Source organism: Larus michahellis, chromosome 2 (assembly GCF_964199755.1).
Source record: "Larus michahellis chromosome 2, bLarMic1.1, whole genome shotgun sequence".
NCBI lineage: Eukaryota > Metazoa > Chordata > Aves > Charadriiformes > Laridae > Larus > Larus michahellis.
In genome coordinates this window covers 127,396,260-127,409,324 of record NC_133897.1, presented here as the reverse complement: position 1 = coordinate 127,409,324, position 13,065 = coordinate 127,396,260, and the positions used below count along the sequence as shown (strand labels likewise).

General features: G+C 41.9%; 1 protein-coding gene and 1 non-coding gene across 2 annotated transcripts; both read left to right on the top strand.

Moving 5' to 3' along the window:
• Positions 1-9,654: 9,654 nt before the first annotated feature.
• Positions 9,655-12,490, top strand: RPS20 (ribosomal protein S20). The gene is made up of 4 exons (XM_074577054.1): positions 9,655-9,813; positions 10,896-10,995; positions 11,752-11,825; positions 12,267-12,490. The coding sequence occupies exons 1-4, from the start codon at positions 9,811-9,813 to the stop codon at positions 12,447-12,449; spliced, it is 360 nt and encodes a 119-aa protein (XP_074433155.1). The 5' UTR covers positions 9,655-9,810; the 3' UTR covers positions 12,450-12,490.
• LOC141739928 (small nucleolar RNA U54) lies at positions 11,608-11,672 on the top strand. Its single transcript, XR_012585843.1, has one exon. It is a non-coding gene; the product is annotated as a small nucleolar RNA U54 (small nucleolar RNA).
• Positions 12,491-13,065: the final 575 nt, after the last annotated feature.

Sequence of the window (13,065 nt, the reverse complement as noted above, 5' to 3'; positions counted from 1 at the left end):
ATTCTACTGCACATGTGCCAGGCTACAAAGAGTAAAGTAGGCTGCAAATTGGAAAGGTAAATGTCCAACTCTTTTTAAGTTACTCCCCCCAAAAAGGGCGGAAGGAAAACCAGTTTTATTTTCAAGCCATGTCTTTTTCTCCACCACTTGCTTAAAAAATGGTGAAAGGGTTTTGACTCAGATATGGCCCAAGTGAAGCTGGCCCCAGAGACAAGTACAGAAAGTTGCACCTGAACAGAGCTAGTAAAAAAGCTGAGTGTAAATACGGGAACTGATAGGCTGGAGAGGCTGGATTTTTTCTTTAATAGTAGTTACTAGCATAGATTATGTAATACAGTAAGTTTAGAGAGGTATCATATACTTCGTCCACATCCTTGTTACTCTCTTATCTAACAGTTCCATTAAAATGGTTTGCAGATAATGCAAAAGCCACACACAAAGCTTTTGAAGGAACATATTGTTGGACTGGCATGACAGTAGACGAATGTCAACCAGATTTCTCTTTGTAGTGACAAAGTGAAGTGACAGAACTTCTCCAGATCTCTCCTAAAGTTGTCAATCCTTATATATCTTTTGGGAGTGAAATTATTGCTATTATATGTTTTCTAATTTAAAGGGGAGAAAAAGGATATTCTTAAAATTTATTTAATCATTCCTGTCAACAGCTGACTTTCAGAGGAAATAAATTTCTTTAAATTTTTTAAAATGTTTTTACGCTTGCATAGTTCATTTAAAAAGTTGTGTATTGAATTGCAAATAGCATTTGAAAAAGCACCCTAACCACAAAAATTAGCACTACCTGACCAGTCATAGCAAGGGTGGTACGGAAGAGCCATTCGCACAGGGAGACAAGGGAGGTGGCTGCGGGAGGCAGGGAGACAAGCCAGAAACAGGCAGAGGGGAGACGCCCCCCAAAATGAACCTATTTTCTACAAGCCTTTAAATCAGTGAAGCTCTCATTGAAAAATAAGTTTATGGTGGCACGTGAACTCCCGCTAGAGCTACTTGCCCACTGGTCCACTGTCAGGACCCCGAGTGACTTAAACTAAGGGTCTTGAACTAGTGCTTAAAATGAGACAAAGCCACTGATCCAGTTCAGAGCCATCACCCATTACCACCAGGTCGTAGCAGTCTCTTGTTTAGTAAAAAGAAGCGTAGCCTTCCCCCTCGCTCCCAGCCCCCCCCCAAACCCAACTGTCCTGGCCCATCAAAATGAAAAACTGGCTCATTTTAAATGCTCTGTAAACCATCACCAGCCCCCAAACTGCCTGCGAGTTTTTTTCTTTCTTTTCTTGATGATTGCACTGTGTGCTAATTATGATGATGATTAGTTAGATTAGTTAGAAATCATTTAGCAATGTATGCTAGTACACAAGTAATGGGGAATTCATCGTTGGAATAGCGATTTCTTTCACATAGAGAAGATTTTAAGAGCAAAAAGCTCAGTTTTCTATATCAAAGATGTGTTGGGGTTTTTTTTCAGGAGGGAGGAGAATCAATCTCTAGGTATTAGCATAAGCATTTGTGCCTGCCAGAACAAAGTGATTGGCTCCACCTCCCACCAGGAACATTTCAGAGGAGCGTATGAGAAGCATTTCTTCCTCTGAACATGTAAGGGAGGACAAAAAGGAAATATACCTGCTGCAAGGGTGCGGGAAGGGGGCCGTTGATAGAACAAAGTACCTGCTGGGTGCTCTCAGAAACACCTTCTAGCAGTCATAATTATTGAAAAATTATTTTGTAATATACATATTGTGTACTTAAAATAAAAACATGAGATCATAATGCTGAAAAAATTCAAAGTATTAATATTTCTTGTCATTTTTTTCAGGGGACGTGGCTACCATACTCAAAACCACCTTCTGTGTATACCACAATAATTAATTTTATGTGCCTAAAAATTGAATGCTTGACCACAACGCTCTTAAGAGCTAATTCTATCTTTTCCTCAGTTTTAGACCAGCAGACAATACTGCTCCCCTTGATCTGCATCTGGAAAACCTGTTGCTAGAGTTTTCCCTGTGCACGGAGGTAGGAATGTCGGAAGTGCGATCGCGTGCATCTGCATATAGTTGCTCTTACAACATTTAAGTCATTATTGCAGGGGAGAAAGACTTTTCTAGTTTATATTATTTCCTGGGAGACTAACCAAACCATATTCCATATTTGTAACAATGATGTTTTACAGACTGGTGTGAAAGCTCATTTACAAGCCCCATTTTTGTTACAAGTGAAGTAGGGACTTCTGCTGTATATTTAGGTGAAAGACAAATTTAATAGAGTAGCTGTACTCTCCTGTAAGCTGTTCTCTGAAACAGAACTGCTGGGTCTTCTATGAAATGACATTACAGCCTCTACGGTTGTTGTTCCTGCCCCCCTACCGCAACCTCATAATTTCTACGTAGTAAGCTGCAGCTGCCACTTTGCCACATTAGCTTTTTTGAGAAGTTAGCAAGCCCTTTGAAACCAAAACTTCTTAATATTTGATGCTTCTTGGATCACTTTCATGTTACATTGTGGATCTGACCAGCTGTTCCGAACAATCACAGTGTAATGATTTCCTCGGTGGCTAATATTTCCTTTTTCTAAACACATCTTTAACACCACGGTATCTCCTTTAGTTCCAGGTCCTAAGTTTTATGTTATTGTTCCTGTTTCTGTCAGGTTTTGAGTAATTTAACTTGGCTAGTTCACAGAGGGTCAGGTCACAACAGGAGAAGCATTACTGAATTGGCTTCAGTCTTTCTTTACAGGTGCCAGGGTTGGGAAGGGCACCTCTTCGCAAGTCCCACAGAAGTCAATCTGACACCTGGATGTAATCTAGATAAAACTGCGAGATGCAACTAATATCCTGGTCTAATAGTCGTGTACCATCAAGATGGTGATTCCCCCTTGCTTTAAATCTCATCACCATCTGCAGCAAGCATTTGCTAAATTTTGTGCTTGTTCATCATCTGAAAACCAGTTGGATGAAGGATATAACAAAGAAGAAACTAATCTTAAAGGGATGAGGAAAAACTTCTCAAGTTAAAAAAACCACATGATGCAGTGATGCATTCTATATGAAGAGAAGTTTTTCCTCTAGTTGTAAGGCAGTGTGAGGTCAGGATCATTCCTGGAATTATCCCTGCTCCATGATAGAGAGGCAGCACAAGCACCGTGAAACAATCCCCTCCTCCTCTGTCTCGCCAAAGAATTAGTTTAGATTAAACTGCGCTTTGGAAGAAAAAAATGTCATCAGTGACTTCATAACTGGGCTCTAAAACAGTAGACAAAAATATACGTGAACTACATATATTGGTAAACATAATTGCTGAAAAATTAATCAATGTTTTCTTCCTCAAGACAGACACCCAACCATGCAGACGCCCTGCTGCTGGTAGCTTCCTACAAAGTCTGTGCCGGAGGCAGACATAAGGAGAGAAGACAACTCCGAAATCTTTATTAGCACAGTGGTGCAAGAGTTCGTACGTACAAGCATGTACCGCTAGTTCCTAAACACTCCGAGTACAAAGCGTCCATAGAGAAGCCAGTGAGTGAATGTAGCAAACCAGCCTGCGTCCTGCAAGCTATTTCCAATTCAGTTGTTAGAAGAGCTCGCTATGTTCAAAGAGTCCCATGGATATTATTTGAGCAGATGCCACTTTTCAGCATGTGCTACAAACTATTGCAGTCTTCTTGAACTGTCTGTTATTTCAAAATAAAACAGATCGTGACCAACAGTGCTGAGCGGTGCTGCCTCAAGTGGCCAAATCTGGATTGGAGAGATTTGCGTAGTTTGGGATACATCTTTTAAACTTCATTAACCTTTCCACACATGAAGTCTTCCAAGGTGATTTCCAAAATGAAATGAAAACTGGATGCAAAAATACCAGTTTTGTTTGTGTGCCCACTAGTTCTGCTTTCACTGCACTGATGCTGGGGATTTTTTGCACAGGAGTTGCGTGTCGTCCCCCCCCCGGCCTTGGTAACATGGTTTGGATAACAACAGATGATACGGTAGGAATGTGAGTGTAAATAGTGTGTGAGAATAGAATACCCAAATCGGCATGTTCTGAGAGGATGTTTGCCCAAAACTTGATAACACTGAGGAAATTAACAGTAACAAAGCTTGCTTAAAACAATGACCACCCAGATTAAACAGTAACCAGGGGATTAGATACCCTGAGAAAAGAAGTTAGCTTGAGAAGCAGCATGAGAATTTGTGATTGTTGGCAGAAACCTTGGGGTGGGAAAGCAGTACCAGAGGAGCGGGCATCATCGCTTCTAAGGCCGGACTGCATCCTCCATGTCTCACACGGTAAGTAGCTGCCACCCCACTCCCAGCATAGGCTGGGGGACTGACAGGATGCAGCGCAGCAGCAGGAACAGCCCTCTCAGGATTGCGTGTGGGAGCTCACGGGGTACGCTTTCACTGGCACATGGATTAGCTGCACGGGTACGCCTGCCCACATCTCCAACAAGAGGGATTAAGAGACAGGGGAATCTACGTTCCCAAAAGTGTGAGTCTGCATTTGTCGTCACGCTTCTTGCAAGAGAGGGGATGCGCATATAGAACCGTGTGAATACATAAGTGGGCTCAGTTGTAGAAAGGTACATAAGAAATTTGTAGGTGCTTAAGAACACTCTGTAAGCATCTAATGTTGTGATTTCTGTTGTATTGCTGACATGGATCCACAATATATAGTTCACTGATTGCTGGCAAATTACACGTGGCTAATCAATAAACCGCCTTGGTGCTGTCAAGACAATGCAAGTTGCACAGTTATTCTCTGCAAAAAGTCGTTTCACTATTACAAATTTTACAGAAGCATCACATCCACAGAGCAAGGAGTGGAGAGGCAACAAACATTCTTCTGGACAAGCAGAGAAGACATAATTAATCCATTTGAAAAAAATCATAAGATTGAACTAGAGGAGGACAAATTCAAACAATATCCTCCTGAAAGCAGCCCAGATGTACAATCCCTGTTTCAGTCCTGAGTGTTCAAAGACATACTGCAGTGATCTATCACAGATTCAGTGTCACTCTAACGTATTGGCAACTATGGATTTTTTTGTCACTGTGATTTGTGTCAGAAGAACAAGGCAAAACAGGCTGACACAGGAGAAGTTTTGCTCTGTCCAGGTCACTGATATCAGAAGCCAAGTGTATTATCTCTCAGGCGTAAAGTACATATTTAGAAGGAAAGAGCTCATAGTGATAAGTATGAAGTTCATGCTGCCCACTTGAAAAAGTCTCTTAACAATCAATATTTGCAGCAACATTTGTCAACAGTAAAGGACTCCATCAAAGCACAATTGCTCCAAGTCATGGATCTAGTTCATGTTTTCCATGCTTGCATGAGGAACTTTTAAGGTAAAGAGAGCCTAGTATTTTGAGGGGGGGGGGGTGTTGCATTTTTATATGAAGGTTTAGAAAATTTAAAATGGACAAGCCAGGTGCAATCTGAGAACTCCAGCTGCAGACTGGTGCTGATGCACTGTCCGTTCTGTCCGTCTGCCACCTGCAGAGAACATTAGTTGCCAGTTAGCAACTGCCCACCTACCCAAACCCATCTTTAAGAAGGGGATATCTTCAGTTCCAGTGGGCTTGCTGGAAGTTTCAATAGCCAAGGCACCTGGAGACATAGTAAATACAGATGTTCGAAACCTAGAGAAAACAAAGGGATTGTAACAGGTAACAGCTAACTGCTGAGCAAAGAAGTTGGAGGAGCGTTCTGAGACATGATACCACTGAGCAACTTCAAGTTAACACAAGAGGACCAGCAGATACCTAGAATTAAGACCAAGCAGATGCTGAAGTCTTTCTTAAAAGGCTTGAAAATAGCTTTTATTGGATTGCTGCTGACTGGTTTAGATACTCCAGCACCTACTGATGATTTCCTGAGAGGCCACAAGTATGATCCTGCTTCACGGGTATTTTATGACCAGAAGTTCAAACAAAATCTTTAGAACCGTGTTCAGATCTCAAAGCCCTTGGAGAAGGAAGTGATTTGCAAGTAAATAGGAATATATTTTGGCAATGTTAATCACCATTGAAAGCAAAGACCAGAGGCATCAGGCTGGCATAACCCAGGTAGCTTCCAGGGAGCTGCCCATGTCAAATAATCACTATGAAAAATGACAAAGCAGATTTAAGGAAGCTACTGCGAGCCCTGCCAAAACCATCCACAGGCCACCTGTGTGAAATAAATAGAATAAATCTACTCAAATGAATAAATGGTGTTCACAAGCCAATTTGCAAAGCCTGGGGAGTATGTCTGTCCTTTCAACCACCCAAAGGTGCATCACCAGAAGACAGAAGCAGCCTTCATTTTGAGAAGTTATTACAATATTTTAGAAGATGCTGAGTGACAGCAGGCACACGCTCATTCAGTTAACTCTTCAGTCACATAGGCAGACTCATACCAGGATCTACTCTTGAATTATGACCGCTGTGATCCTACAAGAACATTTAAGAGATCTCCTCAAAGACCCTTTTTGTCACATGAAAAAATGAAGACAGACGGTTAATTGACATCTAGACTAAATGGATTTAGATTTATAGAACATTGGGACATCTTTTCTGGATAAAAAAAACCCCTGTATAATTTAGCCTGTCACAGATGAGAAAAAAAAACAACAAACCTTCCCAGGCAAAACTTAACAAGATTAAATGCAATGGCATTAAGTAGCTAAAGAATTGGGTGACCATGCATTTAGCACAAAGTAAAGATGATCATGCTAAAATTAAACAAACGACCACAAACCTGATGAGAATCTAACTCCCTAGACATACATATTTAATTAATAGGAACCGAATTACTAATTTGGAAGCATAAATTGAATCTAACTGGTTTCACTGTAAGCTAATGGAAAAATATATGGAAGCAAAATATTCAGTTAGTTACTCAGGACTGTTTCTGAAGGACAAACTGATCAAAGAGAGGGAGGAAAAAAACCCTAGTAATCTATAAAAAACAAAATAAAGTCAGAAAGTGTCATGAATGCACATGGAACAATATTCTGTGTGATAAATAAGGAAATTAGGTATTAAGTTGTTTCTCCTACAGGCTACTACTAAGTCATGTTAAAAGCATGTCTTGCTTCTTAATCATTTATCTTTCAATTACGTGACATGAGGAAAACACTCCTGGAAACTTCATCTAAAAAGCATATGCCAACAGTGTATTAAAAGTCTGAACTCACAATCTCATAACTAAAGTTAGTAGTAGCTGGGGAGAAAAACCTACATTAAAACCAATATGTAACCACAGAAAAAGCAGGCATTGTGCAAAATACAAATCAGAAGCTAAGAATGGTAAAATATTCAGAAGGTAAGCAAAAAGTTGTATTTACAATGGATGTGAAGAACACTCATGTGAATAACACGAAAGAGTTTGTTGGGGGTTTTTTACAGCGTATTTCACAGAAAGCAGGACGTTCAGATAAATTTCTGTTCTACATTTGTGGAGAAAACCAACATATATCAGAAAATTCTAACAATAGCTAAGGAAAGCCTTAAACATAGGAACAGAAGTAAGGCGGTTTTTAAAGCAGCAGCTCCAGATAGCCTGCATCCAAGAATTTTAAGAGCTGGCAAAGGAGACTTGTGTGCTATTAATGTGGATTTTCCATAAGCTTTGAGAAATCTGGGGAAGCTCAGGAAAAAAAAAAAACCTCAAAGAAAGCTGAGGTGGTGCCAATACTAGAAAAAAAAAAGTAAGAAAGGAACAAATTCAGGAACTTAGTGTCAACCTTGCATTAATCCCAGGGGAAAAAATAACTGTATTCTTGATATAGGAACAAGAAATAAATGAGGAAATTCTACTTAAATTGCACAGCTTAAATGTAGGGAAAACGTATCTCTTCAAGATTGACCTTTTTTCCTCACACGTTCACAGCATATATTTGGTAGACAACAGGAACAGTATTGATAGAACACATTTATACATTGACTTGTTCAGTAGGACACAGATAAACTGGCATAACTGTGCACATATAGTTCATAATAAGTAAATTAAAACTAAGGTTACAGGTCTGAGTCATCAAGGAGGAGTCAGTCAGACATATTTCTAATTGAATCCCACCAGAATTAGTTCTTGGCAGCAATCTACTCAATATTTTATCTGGAAATAAAGTTCACTAAGGACATTCATAAGAGCTCTAAGTAAATAACGTAGCAAGATTGCTGATTGGGAACAATCATGATCAATGGGAGGTCATATATTTAAGAGTGATAAATATAAACCACTTATAGATGGAAAGTTTCCTCAGTAAGTAGCTGGAATAGCTGATAACAGAGTAAACATGGGTTCCTTATGCATAAGTGAGTTCAAAATTGTTAATGTAATTGTTAAATGGCTCAGAAAACAAACGACCAGAACTAAATGCTGCTTTCATTGCAGGGAGAGAGAGGCCAGAGAAACAGGACTATCATCAAAACAGATTTTTCTGTTCATCAAAACTGATCTCCACTGGCAAAAGACATTGCTGCATTTCAGGAAGCAGGAACAGGATGATAACTTCTGTATCCATGTTTGTTGGAACTGCTTTATCAGAATATAGCATCTAGTCCAAAAAAGTTATTAGTAAACCAGAGATTTCAAAGAGCAAGTGCAAACAATCCAAGTGCAAAACACATCTAAAATTGATGGAGTAACAGAATAATTGGCATAGAAAAGTTTAAGTCCATTACATGAGGCTTAAGGACTATATGAAGACCTATAAAGCCTTTGGTAGGGGAAAAGTGCAGTGTGATAGCTGAAAGTAAGTTCATATTGAAACACCAAGCGGGCTTTTTTGAATAACTGTAGTAATTACTAAGCTTTCAAAGGTGACTGTAGCTTTGCTAACATTATACGTATCTACAATTACTGTACGAAACTCCAAACTAGAATTAAAATATCTTTTTAAAAAGATAATCGCAGTGACCTTACTATAGGCCATCATTTCATAACATCATCTTCTCCAGTTCCATAAATCTGTCAAGTAGTGATGAAACTAGAGACAAGCACACTCTCAGCAAAATGCTTGTTTTGGGACTGGCAGTTATCAGCGTCCCAGCCGAATCAATGACTGTTCTCCTTAAAAAGACAAACCTCCAATGCCCAATCTCAATAAGTAAAGGGACTTCAATAAGCAAAATGAGTTTAGGTTCTTAAATTAAAAAAAATGAACTAAACCAGCATTTTTACTTCAAGTTTCTGCTCTTGCACCTCCACTTTCAGCAATGACGAAAAAGGGAAAAAAAAGGGGGGGGGGGGGGGAATAAAGGAAAAAAGGCTTAGAAGGGAACGGGCTCGCTATCCCTGATAGCCACAAGGGCTCGTTCGTACGCCAAACCCCGGCACTGCCCCCAGCAGAAAGCCGCAGCCGCCGGTGAAGGCACCGAGAGCCGAAGTGCGCTGTCCCACTGCCGGGGACGGCAGCCCCACCGACCACCCTCACCACGGAGACCGGCCCGCTCGCCACAAACCGCGGCAGACCCCGGAGCTCAGCCCTGCCGCCCCTACCCCTCACTGCCCGGGCCGGGCCACTCCCGGCCCCTTTCTCCCCGCTGTCGGGACCGCCACCACCGCCCGCCGCGCGGGAGGCCCGACCGACCCGACTTCCCCACCCCGGCACTTCCGGGCCCCGCCTCGGCGGGTGAAAGGTCCCGCAGCGCCCGGATGGAGGCGGTGCCGCCGCTCGCCGTATATAAGAGCCCCGCCACCACGCTGCCCTCCTCTACGCCGCCGCCGTCGCCTCCTGGCTCACCGCTGTTCGCTGGGCCCCGCGCCGCCCCTCGCCCGGGAATAAGTCGGTCAGGAAGGCTCCGCTGCCGCCATGGTGAGGCGGGAGGCGCCGGGGAGGGAAGGCGGGGGGGAGAGGGGCCGCTGCCGCCTCAGTGCTGGCAGGGTGGCATGGCTGCAGGCTTGGGCGGCGTGGCTGCAGGCCCGGGCGGCCGCGTGTGCCCCGCCGGTGCCGGCCGTCGCCTGGGCCTTGGCGCCGGGGAGGGAGGCTCCTGAACGATCCCCTACTGCCGGGGCTGCTCCCGGAGCCGCCGACAGCCGGGGTGCCGCAGACCGGGGCCTTGCGTCGGCTTCCCCCCACTCCCTCGCCGGCCGGCCCGCAGCAGGCCGCGGCGGTTCCTGCGCGTAGGGCGCCCCGTGGGGAGCGGAGCCTGCGGGGGGGGAGGCGAGCCCAGCCCGGCGTGAGGGGTGGCGGCGGGGCCCCCTGCCTCGTTTGCCCTAAAAATCGGCTTTTATGAGAGGAACGTGCGGCCCTTCGTACGGCAGGTGGTACCTCGTCAGTGTGAGAAACGCCGTATTTCATCCACGGCCTTTCTTTAAGGTTTTTCTGCCTCCGTATTTTCGCTTTTATCTTCTTTCGTCAGTTCACTTGGTCCATATTAACGCCCAATTTTTTGCCAGCGTTTAATTGCAAAAGCTCTTCTAATCAGTCTCCTGAGTGGCCGAATTACTCTTTCTGGCCAGATGCCTCTTGTTCTCCCCGTTTAGGTTGTTGCTGTTTTGTCGATATCTTTGTAATTTGATTCATTAAGCTGAAAGATATGTGAAATCTGAAATGTGTTTAATTTTGAGGACAAGGAGTGTTTGTGGCTGGACAGCCTGCTCTGTATAAGCAAACCAGGGAGGGATGTTCTTGCAGCTTCCCACTGTGAGATGCAGCTAGACACTAAAAAATTGCTTTTCCGCAGAGCAGTTAGGGCCTTTTGCCCTTCCTTTCTGTGCCCACCATTTCTTCGATGCCACTGTACCCTTTGGATATGTCATCCGGTCAATAAAATAAAACAGTCCCATAGCTAACTTGTTCTTTACTCTGTGGAAGTCTGTTTTTAAGAGGCTGCAGATTGCGTTAGTTGGTGTGGACTTGTAGTGTCTGATATTTGCAACTTCAACGTTTTTTAGGCGTTTAAAGATACTGGCAAAGCACCTGTGGAACAAGAGGTAGCAATTCATCGCATTAGAATTACTTTGACAAGTCGCAATGTAAAATCACTTGAGAAGGGTGAGTGATGCTTTTTTCTTTTTTAACTGGGGTAGCTTATTAAGTAATGAATGATATATATGATATAATGTATTGCAAAACCAAATGTATTGAAACCAGTTGTAATTAAAGATGTTAGCGTTTGCCGGTTTGTGACTTGGCTAACAAAGTCAACCTAAAGTGCTTCGTACACTGATGACTAGATTCTAATTTATTTTTTAATTGGAAGCTAGTGTTTGGGGTTTTTCATCATACTGAAAACTTCATGTTGTAGTGACTAACTTAAGAGAATGCAGCCTCATCCCTTTAGTTCTTGGGGGTGTTTTAGTTGTCACTATTTGAGTGTACAAGAACTGAAAGGCACCGGTTTCTTGGTTGCTATTTTGTCACTCTTTTTTTCAAGAGTTTAGTTTAGACAGTTAATATTCTCTAAGAAACTATTTAATCTTGTTTAGGAACTGGCTTTGCCAGTGTTTTAATCATATAATGTAAATGTTGTGGGATCACTGTTGGATGCAGGATCTTCAGGCTGATAACAGCTTAAATACAGCTTAAACTTGGAATAATGGATTTTGTCTACTGTTGTTACATGATTTTGCTCACCATGGCGTAACGCTTCCACTTGTATATGGTTGGCTATGAGGATAACCCATAAAATGAATGGCAATGATCACTTCATACGCTATTCTGAGCCAACATCTTGTTTCACTTGAGAAAACAAGTAAAAAAAAAAAAATACTCACAAACCTGAGCTGTTTTGTATTTTTTTTTTTTCAGTCTGTGCTGACTTGATCAGAGGTGCTAAGGAAAAAAACCTAAAGGTGAAAGGACCTGTTCGCATGCCCACCAAGGTACTTAGTGCTGTTTTCCTGTCTTAAAAATTTGTTTTTCTGCAGGTGTGCAAGTAAAACATCTCTTTAAAAAAAAAAAGTTGAGATGAAAAGCACTACTACTAAATTGAGGATGACCCAGTGTAAACAGATAATGACTTCACAAATTGCTTTGACACTTGAGGCAACTGTTCAGTGCAAAACACGTTGGACACAGAAGGGGGGGTTTGTCCTTCAATTTATTTTAATCATAATTTTTTTTTCAAATTAAATATAGGGAAGAGATACTAACATCTCAAGATGTAATACATCATAATAATAAAACAAGATGAGAATACATCTCAAGAAGTAACTTTCCAATGACATAGATGCCATACAGTATTTGTAGGTGGACTGATTTGATTGTAGATTAGTCTTCTGCGGGCATCAACTAAATACCCTGTGTTGATGATTTTTCTTCAGACTCTGCGAATCACGACCAGGAAGACGCCTTGTGGGGAAGGTTCCAAGACCTGGGATCGTTTCCAAATGCGTATCCATAAGCGGCTCATTGACTTACACAGCCCTTCTGAGATCGTGAAGCAGATCACTTCTATCAGCATTGAACCAGGTGTAGAAGTTGAAGTTACTATTGCCGATGCCTAAATGATGGTCATCGTTGAATAAAGTTGATTTACAAATTTTCATCACTGCTTGTTTTTATATGCGTGTCAAGAGTCTTGAGTAGCCCTGTGATGATTTTCATGAAGAAGGACAACAGAGATCATAATCAAAAAGCTGTGCGAGAGGATTGTATGATATTTAAGGAAGAATATGCCAGTTGTAAACGTCAGGAAGATGAAACTTGGGCTTTATGGTTTCATTGGAGGTTGGTGACTGTTTGGGTGTGCAGCACTTAAATTATTAAAAATACATTTTCTGAAAAGGATTTAACTTTCGCTGAAATCTTAGTCTATACCCAGACAAAGCAGTAGCATTAAAATGGACGTTTAGGTAAATTACCAAGTTTTCAACTCTGGCTGTGCAAGGCTGAGCTAACACTTAGCTTATTTGGCTTCCCCCACCCGTGCTTTTCACAAAGGATACTGAGGATGTTAGTTACATAATTCATAATTTGTGGTGAATATGTCGAATTTGGCAAGTTCGTTCTTTAGACTTGCATGTAGAGTCACAAAACTAAGCTGTGGAACTCTCTAGTTGTCTTTCTAGGTTTAGATTTTCATAGATTTGAATATGAAAGGCAATATTTAAGGTAAGCTTC